The sequence below is a fragment of the Muntiacus reevesi genome, chromosome 1 (assembly GCF_963930625.1).
Source record: "Muntiacus reevesi chromosome 1, mMunRee1.1, whole genome shotgun sequence".
In the NCBI taxonomy this organism is placed as follows: domain Eukaryota; kingdom Metazoa; phylum Chordata; class Mammalia; order Artiodactyla; family Cervidae; genus Muntiacus; species Muntiacus reevesi.
The window spans coordinates 246,036,441-246,049,735 of NC_089249.1; the positions used below are offsets into that span (position 1 = coordinate 246,036,441).

Here is a 13,295-nt window from a genome sequence, read left to right on the forward strand (position 1 = left end):
CATGGCAATATCTTAAATTTTCAGTCTGAAAAGATCAGGGAACGTCTTTATGCCCTGTGGGTGTCTATGGCAGAGATCTAGGAGAAAAATTTTTAAGGTACTTCTAAGAAAAAAACCACACATTCAATCTTTTTATGTTGTTTCTAATTAAGTTACCACTTGTCGTCACCCAGACTCTTTGGGGGTTCCATGATAGTTTGTTATCCTTCTGCCATCTTCCTCATTACAAATGACTGAAACAGAGTTGATCCTACCCTGAAAACCAGGATCCCAATCCCTGCTGGAACCACTCTTGACACATCTAGAGTGATGCTACACACTACTGCTGGCTGTGACCCTGAACTTATCCAAAGTCTTCATTTCTTTCTATGAGGAGGAGGGTGGACAGGAAAACACTGCGATCATACTTAAATCAAATTTTTTATTACAAAAAAATAGAGAAAATGATTCAAACAGTTATAGAAGCACATAAAAGGAAAAAGTGAAACTCTTGACTATTTGCCCCTGTGGAATAACCATATTAATTTGGAATATGCTTCTGGAATACTTTACAGTAAAAAGAAAAAAATAGAACTAACTACACTATTCTAGAACCTTTTTCTTTTTATTAGCAATATAGATTTCTCCTTTGACAATTAACATAAGCTCTGTGAAACTAGGGATTTTGTCTGTTTCCTTCACTGCTATATTTATAGGAACTAAAACACTGTCTGGCACAAAGTAGGTGCCAAAACATGTTCACTAAATGAATGAATAAGATCCTCCTTCCTGTCAGATCAGTCACAAGTTCCATGGGGTCAGGGATGTGTTTATTTGGTCTCTGTGATCCCAGCACCAGAGAACCTGGCACAAGGTAAGCACTTAGCTTCTGTTGAACTAGCAAAACAGCTCAAGGATGAAACTACCTAATTTTTTTTTTAACTGTTCCAGTGTGTTGACAATACCACAATAACCAGCTATTCCCCAATTCATGGAAAAAGTCTCTCACAAACACTGTTGCAATAGTTGCTCTTTACATTGTTTAAAGTTTGTTTTTTTAGGATAAGAATCCTTATTTTTAAAAAAAGAAAGAAAGAAAGAATCTCTTTTGTGGGGCAATCATTGACCTGGTTTAAATGAGTTTTGAAATCTCTTCCATCAAAAATTTCATAAATTAAAAACACTTAAGATTAATTTTTCAGTTTGTTTAAATGCCACTGACTGGAACTCTGCAAAATGATCTCCCTTTCAAATCACCAGTAGAAAACCAATGCTTCCCAATCCTGTCTAGATGCAACCTGGACACTGTAACAAACAGGCTGCCTGCATCCTTGGTGACCAATATCTCCTGCATGCAACACAGCAGCAGTTTAGTCATCACCCAGAGAAGGCAATTTTTAGGCAGGTCTCTATTGTTGATTCATCCAGCAAAAGGAGAAAGGAGACAGGAGAGTAACAGACTTCCAGGGCCTGAGCTGGAAGAAGATGCTGAGAAACTAAGAGCTGGACAAGACCAGAAACAGGAGCTTAAGAGTATTTTTGAGTTCCCCAACAAGTGAATGTACAGAGCTCTATCTGAACTCTCCAATGGAAAAGTTTTTCCAGAAATTTACCTTTCTGCTTATTTAATTTTCTCACTCCAAAGATATTAGGTAAATCTCTATTGTGTGTCAGAGTTGTGCCATAACTGGGAAGGAAAAAAACAGGCAAGATGGACCTACTATCCACCATCCTGGCACTGAAGCTTAAGGACCATTGTCGAAGCACAAAGGGATCTAACTGAAAAATTAAGACAGCTCGAGACCTTTACCTACTTTGCAACAGGGAACAGAATTTCTGTCCTAGTCACTGCTTCTTCTTTTATGAAAAACCCTGCTGCGTTTCTCTCCGTGAATGGAGAAGTCGGTCAGAGATCTTTCCCTTTGAGTACACCCCAAGCAAAACTGGTCAACACACACTGAGCGTACTTCCCTTTTCTCCAGGAGCATCTGCCATAGCACAGGCCTTGCTGGGCCATCTTCTTAACTGAGGCCAAGGAGAACTGTGCTTTGGCACTTACTGTTGCAGAGTCAACATTAAAGAAGTATAAAACGTGAGGCTTTTAGGGAATCAAGACGATCTAGTCCTACTCCAGTAGTTTCCTAACCCGTTCTGTGGATCACAGAGCTCTTTGAGAATCAGTGACCCATTTAGACTTCCTGTATGGAAAAAGACACACATATATCTCAGCACGTAATTTCCCCTGTATTTTCAGGAGTTTCAGGGACATACAATGTAATCAAATATCTAGAATTCCAGAGATCCCATATTAGGAATTCTTACTCTCTGTAAAAGCCCACTTGAGCGCTAATGTCCCAGTTAGCAGTCTCTGAGTTGGGGGGGTGGAACACAGAGGCAATGTAGTGCCTGGGTATTACCACACAGGTCCCAGCTCAATCCTCGAGTGAGCTAAGTTATCTTTAAAATGTGGAAAAGCTCTGCTTGGTGGCCAAGGACAGAATTTCTAAAATCAGTCAGCTGAGCCATCTCATGGTTTCAAAGAAGACAACACCAAGCCCCAAAGTAAACTGGCTGAATCTGGTGGCGTTGAAAGGTGACAGCGTCTCAGAGGCTGTTAGGATTGCTGCCTACTCTTGATGGAGCAGCAATACTCGTATGGATCCTCCACTTCATATACATTTTCCTCAATGATATAGATGTTTTCCTCTGGGTGCATCCCCTCTGCTGCATTTGCCAACCCTGAAGGAGCAAGGTTGGCCAAAGTGATGAGGCTGTGGAAATAAAGTATTGTAGTTGAGTTAAGCATTTTCTGGACAACATGTAATAGAATGGAGAGAACGGGCTTTGCTGAAGAGTTAGCAACCAAGGCAGTATACGATCCTTGATCAGGTCCTGACTAGGAAGGGAAAATATAAAATAGCAATGAAATAGTCTGGGGAATAGTCTGTACAAATTCAAACTACTCTGGATTTTCTTAGGTATAAAAGTGAAATTGTGTTACCTTAGAGAATATACTTATTCTGAGAGAATATATTTATTTACAGACTAAAGTGTTTATAGGAAGTGTCAAGATGTCTAAAACACCTGGTTCAGAAAAGAACATAATTGTATACATAAAAAGAGAAACAAAGTAAATGTGACAAAATATCATATAACATGCTCAAATTGCTTTGTTATTTCAATTATTATGTGGGTTTAAACAATTCCAAAAAGAAAAAGGAATGTGTTATGGATCCAGTGAGAGTTGAGTTTGAATTCTACCTCTGTTGCTTACCATCCATATGATCTAGGCTAAGTCAGATTTGCCTTTTCCATCTATTCATTCAAGAACTATTTAGTGTGTTACACACTGAGCCTATGCATCAAGAGATACAATAGTGAACAAAACACAAAAAGCTCCTGGAGGCACAAACATTATATCATTTATATGTGAAAATTAAAAACTTACAAATAGGTTTATTTATAAAACAGAAACAGGCTCACAGACACAGAAGACAAACTTATGGTTGCCAAATTAAGAGGGGATGACAGATAAATTAGGAGTATGGAATGAACAGATACATACCACTAAGATGACCTTTAAGCTCAGTTCTGAAAGAAGAGAATGAGTCAGCCAAATGAAGAACCAGGGTGAGCATCTAGGTGGAGTAAAGCCCTGGTAAAGATGGTGATAAGTGGCTGAAACTGAAAGCATGACTGGAATAAAAGAGTGGCACAAGATGAGGTCTGAAATGGAGGTTAGGCGAGATACTACAGGACCCTAAAAGTCATAATCAGGAGCTTGGGTTTTATCCTAAGACATAAGAAATAACTGAAGGCCAGAAATGTGATATAACTGGGTTTCAAGAAAATCACTTTGGTTGCTATGTGGAGAATGAACTAAAAGGACGTATGAAAAAAAGAGCAGGTAAGTAAAGAACTGTCTCAGGGTAAGATAGTGACAGAGAGGCACAGAATCATGAATGGATTTTAGATATATTTTGGGAAAAGTGCAAGAAGTGAATGTGGATTGTGTGTAGTTGGGACTGTGTGTTAGGAGTGAAGAAAGAGAGAATTCAAGGATGGCTTCTAGCTCAGGCAACCAGTTGGATGCTAGTGAAACACTATGATGAAGACCCAGAGAGGGGGTGTAGAGTTTTAAAAAGGTGGAATATGGACTCTAGTGCTCCTTTTTGGACACATTAAGGTGAGAGACAAATAAGTGGAGATGACACCTGAACAGCTGGACAATCAGTACCAACATCCTTGAGTGCTGAAAACAGAAACTAAGGATGACATTTAAGTTTATAGAAATATAGGTTGTCATCAACCAGAGGGTATGGAGAGAGGAAAAACACCAGCTCTGGGGAATCTCAACACCTAAAGATCATGCTGAAGAAGAGAAAATAATAAAAATGACTGAAAAAGAGTGGCCAAACTGAGAGTGGTGCTTCAGAAAGTCAAGAGAAGGAAGATTTCTTTGGAATGAGTGAGGGTCAACTGAGTTGAATATTACTGAAAGCTGGATGTACTGCATTGAAGACAGAGGTATTTACTGGGTTTATCAAAATGGAGATCACTGAGCTTGAACTAAAATTACTTCCATGGCAATTCAGGTGTAGAAGCTAAATGGGGGGTGGGGATGTTTGAAGAGTACAGAGGAATGAAATGTAGGAATAACTCATCTGAGAAATATGCCTGTGAAGGAGAGGAGAGAAAGGGGAGTAGCTGGAGAGAAATGTGTGAACTAGATCTTGTGATCTTATTTTTATGCTAATAAAAAAAAAGCATAAAGAGGAATGGAGAGAGAGATGTTTCCAGAGAAAGCGATCAAAGGGAGAAGGAAGTGATGGCTATGGCAAAGTAGTTGAAACAGGCTTTTAATTCTTCATCAGTGCAGTGAGAAGGGAGGGAGGTTTGAACAGCAGTGAAATATGTGATGCTCATCTCAGACACTGCACTAAGAAGATACAAGATTGCTGCACATTTCTTAGTGCCAATTTATGGCTTTGATGTCATGATTAAAAATGTGTCACCCCGGTTGTGTGATTTTCTCTAGCAGCTTATAGGGAAAAGACTGCAAATTGTACACAACTTTCTCATCTATTCTTCTAAGTAGTCATGTTTTGAGTTTTGGCAGTAAACAAATGTGTGTACAAAACATGACTTCTACTCCTCATCAACCTCTTTCCACACCCTTTTACACAAACCATAACGGTCCCCAATAAACAACCCTTGGCAGAACTGAAAAAAGTGGGTGTTATCAATGCTCCTTATCAACCTGTAGACTCCATATTCATGTGGTCAATTCCCAAACTCCACTGCTACCTCTCCATAAACTCAGGTAAGTGGGAGTGAGTAGCTTCTTCCTCTGTACAATTCATTTACCATTAACGGCAGAATAACAAAAGGGTAAGCGGGACAGCCCTGGTTTCAAATCCTTTATCAATTAACAGTATCACATTGGACTAAAAGTTACTTAACCATACAACACAATGGCTCTCCAACTGGTAAATGAGAACAATATTAGTACCTTTCTCAACAGGGTAATTATGAGAATTTAATGCACATAAAGCACTTGGAAGCATAATGCACATAAGCCACACACGATCAGCAGCTCATTCTGGTTTTCCCTGGACTGTCCCAGTTTTAGCTCTGAAAACCCACATATTCGGACGCCCCCTTCACTCCTGGGAACTTTTGGAATCATTTGTAATCCTACACACAGCTGATGTTTACGGATGAGTAAGAAAGATTACTAAAATAATAGAGGTATAATTCCTTGGCTTCTGCCGCAAAGAGTAGAGAATATATCACAATTATTAAAGTATGTGAGGCTTTCGGAGTGATGGAAGTGTTTGGTCATTGATTGTGGTGATCGTTGCCTGAGTGAAATCATCTACAAAAATTCATTAAGTTGGACACATTTTAAATATACAGTTTATCTCATATAAATTATAATTATTTTTAAAAAATAAACATAAGTAACTGAGAAGTAAAATGTTTGCTGAGTGCCACAATGGAGGAAAATAACAAATGCTGCAACCTTGACCATGACCCAGTGTTAAAGGAACCTGCTACCCCTCTTTAAAGAACCACACTTAAGAAATAAATTAGAAAATGCATAGAAGGAAGTGATTGCTGATTCATGAATTTAAAAGATTTATGTTCTTTACAAAATAAGAAAACAGGTACTAGAATCAACCTGCCTGAATCTGAAATCCAGCTTTGCCACTTACTGGTTCTGAAACCTTGAGAAAACCTTGAAAGTTTACCATCTCTAAGTGTTACTCTCCTCTGCCGTAAAAAATGGGAATAACAGTACCATCTACCTTATAAGATGGTGGCGATGATAAATATAAACATGCTTGTGACATGGTAAGCATCGATTAAAACCGAGCTATTATTAATCTTGCGGTTTGAAAGGACTAAAGAGTATTCATTCTAATTGATACAATCTAATAATTAAAATATCTAGGTTTGGGTTCTTTCCTATATTAACAGGTCCTTATCAGAGGGAGAGAAAAGCACCATCAAATAATTTACATTTGAGAATGAAACCACCAGAGATAAGAATCAGAGCCAGGAAAAAACATTTTGGGGGCGGTCCTAAGATGGCAGAATAGGACGGGAGATCACTTTCTCCCCTACAAATTCATCAAAAGAACATTTGAAGGCTGAGCAAATTCCACAAAACTTCTGAATGCTGGCAGAGTACATCAGGGACCCATAAAGGCAGCCCATTTTCTTCGAAAGTAGATTTTTTGCCTAACGGCAACTCCCAGCGGAGAAGCAGCCCAGATGCTCACATAGGCCACTAGCAAGCAGGGGCTGGAGAAAGAGGCCCAGGCTGCATTGCTTAGGGTAAGGACCAGGCTACATGCCCCGAGGGCAATCTGACTGAACTAACTTGAGATAGCTTCCCAGACTGTGGGACAGCTATCCCACAAAAAGTCCTAACCAAGGACATCACCAGGCCCGCTCACAGAACAAAAGACTGAGCAGAACTAGCCAATTGTGGACTGGTCCACCCCCACCAGAAACAGGCAGGCGAGGGCAGCCAGAGCTGGAAGGAGGCAATCGCGACCCCAGAGAGGCATCCTCTACCAAACTGCAAGCAGGATTCATTGTGAATGAAGACTTCTTGGGATTCTGGTTGGTCGACATCCACTGGGAGGGTCACAACCAGAGATCAGCTCCCCAGAAGAGACACACGGCACACCTGAGAAGGCGCGCCCGTTGTACACCCAGAAAACAGAGGGTCTGGGATGGGGGAGGCATTCAGACATAGCCTCCAATGGGGGACAACTGTGCTCGCCAAACACCTGGTCACCTGAGCTGCTCAGACCTGGGAAGGGCAGAAAACGCAGGCCCAGCCAAGTCTGCGCCTTTGTGGAGTACCCCAGAACCTGAACCTGAGCGGCTTAGACCTGGGAAGTGCATGCAACCCAGGGCCCGCCACAGACAGTTCCTGGCAGAGCAATCTAGAGCCTGAGCAGCGTAGACTGGGAAATCACACACGCCATGAGCAGGGACAAACCCAGTGTGGCGGGACACTGTGAGCACTCCCCATACAGGCCAGCGATATTTGTTTGCAGTTTTCCTCCCTCGCCATAGCACGAATGAACTTGTGAGCCTAAAAAAGTGACCACCACCACCCCCTTGTGTCAGGGCAGAAATTAGACACTGAAGAGACCAGCAAACAGAAGAAGCTAAAATAAACAGAGGGAAGCGCTTTGGAAGTGACAGGTGCAATAGATTAAAACCCAGTAGTTACCACCGACTACATAGGAAGGGGCCTATAGATCTTGAGACGTATAAACTGGATCAAGGAACTATCTGAAAATGAACTGACCCCACACTGTCTGCAACAGCTCCAGAGAAAGTCCTAGATATATGTTTTACTATTATCATTTTTTAAATTTACTTAAATTTTTTCTAATTTTTAAGTCCTCTATTACTACTTTAATTTTCATTTTTATAACCTACTATTACCTTGCAAAAAAAAAAAACCCTATTTTTAAAGCAAACTTCATATATATATATATAATAATTTTTGTGACACTGTTTTTTTTCTTAATATTGTATTTTTGAGAATCTAACCTCTAGATTTTTAATCTTTGCTTTTTGCTTTGTTATCAACTTTGTACCTTTAAGAACCCAATCTTCAGTACCCATTTATACTTAGGAGCGAGACTACTGGCCTGATAACTCTCTTCCCCTTTTGACTGTCCTTTTTCTCCACCAGGTCGCCTCTATCTCCTCCCTCCCCTTCTCTTCTCTACCCAACTCTGTGAATCTCTTTCTGTCTTCCGGGCTGTGGAGAACACTTAGGGAACAGATTACTGGCTGGATCTGTCTCTCTCCTTTTGATTTCCCCCTTTATCCTCCTGGCTACCTCTGTCTCCTTCCTCCCTCTTCTCTGTGTGACTCCGTGAACATCTCTGAGGGATTCAGACTGTGGAGAGTACATAGGTAAGTCATTACTGGCTAGCTTGCTCTCTCCCATTTTGATTCCCCCTCTTCTCCTCCTAGTCACCTCTATCCCCCTCCTCTCTCTTCTCTTCTCCATGTAACTCTGTGTAACTCTCAAGGTGTCCCACACTGTGGAGAAACTTTTCATCATTAACCTAGATGTTTTATCATTGGTGCTGTATAGATGGAGAAGTCTGGAGGCTACTGTAAGAATAAGACTGAAAACCAGAGGCAGGAGGCTTAAGTCCAAATCCTGAGAACAACACAGAACTCCTGACTCCAGGGAACATTAATCAATAAGAGCTCATCAAAAGCCTCCATACCCACACTGAAACCAAGCACCACCCAAGGGCCAACAAGTTCCAAAGCAAGACATACCACACAAATTCTCCAGCAACACAGGAACATAGCCCTGAGCTTCAATATACAGGCTGCCCAAAGTCACACCAAACCCACTGACATCTCAAAACTCACTTCATTGCACTCCAGAGAGAAGAAATCCAGTTCCACCCACCAGAACACTGACACAAGCTTCCCTAACCAGGAAACCTTGACAAGCTACCCATCCAACCCCACCCACAGCTAGGAACCTCCACAATAAAGAAGAACCACAAACTACCAGAATACATAAGGCCACTCCAAACACCGCAATATAAACAAGAAGGAAAGGCAGAGAAATACCCAGCGGGTAAAGGAACAGGATAAATGCTCACCAAACCAAACAAAAGAGGAAGAGATAGGGAATCTACCTGATAAAGAATTCAAAATAATGATAGTGAAAATGATCCAAAATCTTGAAAACCAAATGGAGTTAAATAGCCTGGAGACAAGGGTTGAGAAGATGCAAGAAAGGATTAACAAGGACCTAGAAGAAATAAAAAAGTGTCAATATATAATGAATAATGCAATAAATGAGATCAAAATCCCTCTGGAGGGAGCCAACAGTAGAATAACGGAGGCAGAAGACAGGATAAGTGAGGTGGAAGATAGAATGTTAGAAATAAATGAAACAGAGAGGAAAAAAGAAAAATGAATTAAAAGACGTGAGGACAACCTCGGAGACCTCTGGAACAATGTTAAACGCCCCAACATTCGAATCATAGGAGTCCCAGAAGAAGAAGACAAAGAGAAAGATCATGAGAAAATACTTGAGGAGATAATAGTTGAACACTTCCCAAAAATGGGGAAGGAAATAGTCACCCAAGTCCAAGAAACCCAGAGAGTCCCAAAAAGGATACACCCAAGGTGAAACACTCCAAACACATATTGATTAAATTAACAAACATCAAACACAAAGAACAAATATTAAAAGCAGGAAGGGAAAAAGAACAAATAACACACAGGGGGGTTCCCATAAGGATAACAGTTGATCTTTCAATAGAAACTCCTCAGGCCAGAAGGGAATGGCAGGACATACTTAAAGTGATGAAAGAGAAAAACCTACAGCCCAGATTACTGTACCCAGCAAGGATCTCATTCAAATATGAAGGAGAAATCAAAAGCTTTACAGAGAAGCAGAGGCTGAGAGAATTCAGCACCACCAAACCAGTTCTTCAACAAATGCTAAAGGATCTTCTCTAGACAGGAAACACAGAAAGGGTGTACAAACTCGAACCCAAAACAACAAAGTAAATGGCAACGGGATCATACTTATCAATAATCACCTTAAATGTAAATGTGTTGAATGCTCCAACCAAAAAACAAAACTGGCTGAATGGATACAAAAACAAGACCCTATATATGTTGTCTACAAGAGATCCACTTCAAAAAAAGGGACACATAGAGACTGAAAGTGAAGGGCTGGAAAAAGATATTCCATGCAAATATTGACCAAAAGAAAGCAGGAGTAGCAATACTCATATCAGATAAAATAAACTTTAAAACAAAGGCTGTGAAAATAGACAAATAAGGACACTACATAATGATCAAAGAATCAACCAAAGAAGAAGATGTAACAATTATAAATATATATGCACCCAACATAGGAGCACCACAATATGTAAGACAAATGCTAACAAGTATGAAAGGGGAAAGTAACAGTAGCACAATAATAGTGGGAGACTTTAATATCCCCACTCACACCTATGGATAGATCAACTAAACAGAAAATTAACAAGGAAACACAAACTTTAAATGATACAATAGACCAGTAAGACCTAACTGATATCTATAGAACATTTCACCCCAAAACAATGAATTTCACCTTTTTCTCAAGTGCACATGGAACCTTCTCCAGGATAGATCACATCCTGGGCCATAAATATAGCCTTGGTAAATTCAAAAAAACTGAAATCATTCCAAGCATCTTTTCTGACCACAATGCAGTAAGATTAGATGTCAATTACAGGAGAAAAACTATTAAAAATACCAACACATAGAGGCTGAACAACATGCTGCTGAATAACCAAAAAATCACAGAAGATATCAAAAAAGAAATCAAAATATGCATAGAAATGAATGAAAATGAAAACACAGCAACCCAAAACCTATGGGACACTGTAATAGCAGTGCTAAGGGGAAGCTGCATAACAATATAGGTTTACCTCAAGAAGCAAGAAAAAAGTCAAATAAATAACCTAACTCTACACCTAAAGCAACTAGAAAAAGAAGAAATGAAGAACCCCAGGGTTAGTAGAAGGAAGAAAACCTTACTATGACAAAACCGACTGCAATGGTGTGAAGTAATTAGCCTCCAACTAATAAAAATAATTAAAAAAAAAAAAGAAAACCTTAAAAATTAGGGCAGAAATAAATGCAAAGGAAACAAAAGAGACCATAGCAAAAATCAACAAAGCCAAAAGCTCATTCTTTCAGAAGATAAATAAAATTGACAAACCATTAGCCAAACTCATCAAGAAACAAAGGGAAAAGAATCAAATCAACAAAAATAGAAATGAAAATGGAGAGATCCCAACAGAAAACACGGAAATACAAAGGATCATAAAAGACTACTATCAGCAACTATATGCCAATAAAATGGACAACTTGGAAGAAATGGACAAATTCTTAGAAAAGTACAACCTTCCAAAACTGAACCAGGAAGAAATAGAAAATCTCAACAGGCATATCACAAGCATGGAAATTGACACTGTAATCAGAAATCTTCCAGCAAACAAAAGCCCAGGACCAGATGGCTTCACAGCTGAATTCTACCAAAAATTTAGAGAAGAGCTAACACCTATCCTGCTCAAACTCTTCCAGAAGTTTGCAGAGGAAGGTAAACTTCCAAACTCATTCTATGAGGCCACCAACACCCTAATACCAAAACCAGACAAAGATGCCACAAAAAAAGAAAACAACAGGCCAATATCACTGATGAACATAGATGCAAAAATCCTTAACAAAATTCTAGCAAACAGAATCCAACAACATATTAAAAAGATCATACATCATGACCAAGTGGGCTTTATCCCATGGATTCAAGGATTCTTCAATGTCCACAAATCAATCGATGTAATACATCACATTAACAACTTCAAAGATAAAAACCATATGATTATCTCAATAGATGCAGAGAAAGCCTTTGACAAATTTCAACATCCATGTATGATTAAAAAAAAAAAAAAAAAAAAAAACCCTCTGGAAAGCAGGAATAGAAGGAACATACCTCAACATAACAAAAGCTATATATGACAAACCCACAGCAAACAGCATCCTCAATGGTGAAAAATTGAAAGCATTTCCCTTAAAGTCAGGAACAAGACAAGGGTGCCCACTCTCACCACAACAATTCAAAATAGTTTTGGAAGTTTTGGCCACAGCAATCAGAGCAGAAAAAGAAATAAAAGGAATCCAGGCTGGAAAAGAAGAAGTAAAACTCTCACTGTTTGCAGATGACATGATCCCCTACATAGAAAACCCTAAAGACTCCAACAGAAAATTACTAGACCTAACTAATGAATATAGTAAAGTTGCAGGATATAAAATCAACACACAGACATCCCTTGCATTCCTATACACTAACAATGAGAAAACAGAAAGAGAAATATAGGAAAAAATTCCATTTGCCATTGCAACCAAAAAAAATAAAATACTTAGGAATATATCTACCTAAAGAAAGAAAAGACCTACATATAGAAAACTAAAAAACACCAGTGAAAGAAATCAAAGAGGACACAAATAGATGGAAAAATATACTGTGTTCATGGATCAGAAGAATCAATATAGTGAAAATAAGTATAGTACCCAAAGCTATCTATAGATTCAAGGCAATCCCTATCAAGCTACCAGCGGTACTTTTCATAGAACTAGAACAAATAATTTCACAATCTGTATGGAAATACGAAAAACCTCAAATAGCCAAAGCAATCTTGAGAAAGAAGAATCGAACTGAAGGAAACAACCTGCCTGATTTCAGGCTCTACTACAAAGCTACAGTCATCAAGACAGCATGGTTCTGGCACCAAGACAGAAATATAGATCAATAGAACAGAATAGAAAGCCCAGAGATAAGCCCACACACCTATGGACACCTTATCTTCAACAAAGGTGGCAAGGATATACAATGGAGAAAAGATAATCTCTTTAACGAGTGATGCTGGGAAAACTGGTCAGCCACTTGTAAAAGAATGAAACTACAACACTTTCTAACACCATACACAAAAATAAACTCAAAATGGATTAAAGATCTAAATGTAAGACCAGAAACTATAAAATTCCTAGAGGAGAACATAGGCAAAACACTCTGTGACATAAATCACAGCAGGATCCTCTATGACTCACCTCCCAGAGTAATGGAAATAAAAGCAAAATTAAACAAATGGGACCTAACTAAACTGAAAAGCTTTTGCATAACAAAGGAAACTATAAGCAAGGTGAAAAGACAGCCTTCCAAATGGGAGAAAATAATAGCAAATGAAGCA

General features: G+C 39.2%; 1 protein-coding gene across 1 annotated transcript in view; it reads right to left on the minus strand.

Annotated features, from left to right (window-relative positions):
* Window positions 1-2,506: 2,506 nt before the first annotated feature.
* The window catches only part of LOC136158492 (hepatitis A virus cellular receptor 1-like), a 34,028-nt gene continuing 23,239 nt past the window's right edge, over window positions 2,507-13,295 (minus strand). Inside the window, 1 exon segment of the mRNA XM_065920303.1 lies at window positions 2,507-2,750. Coding sequence (XP_065776375.1) covers window positions 2,507-2,750 — 244 coding nt within the window.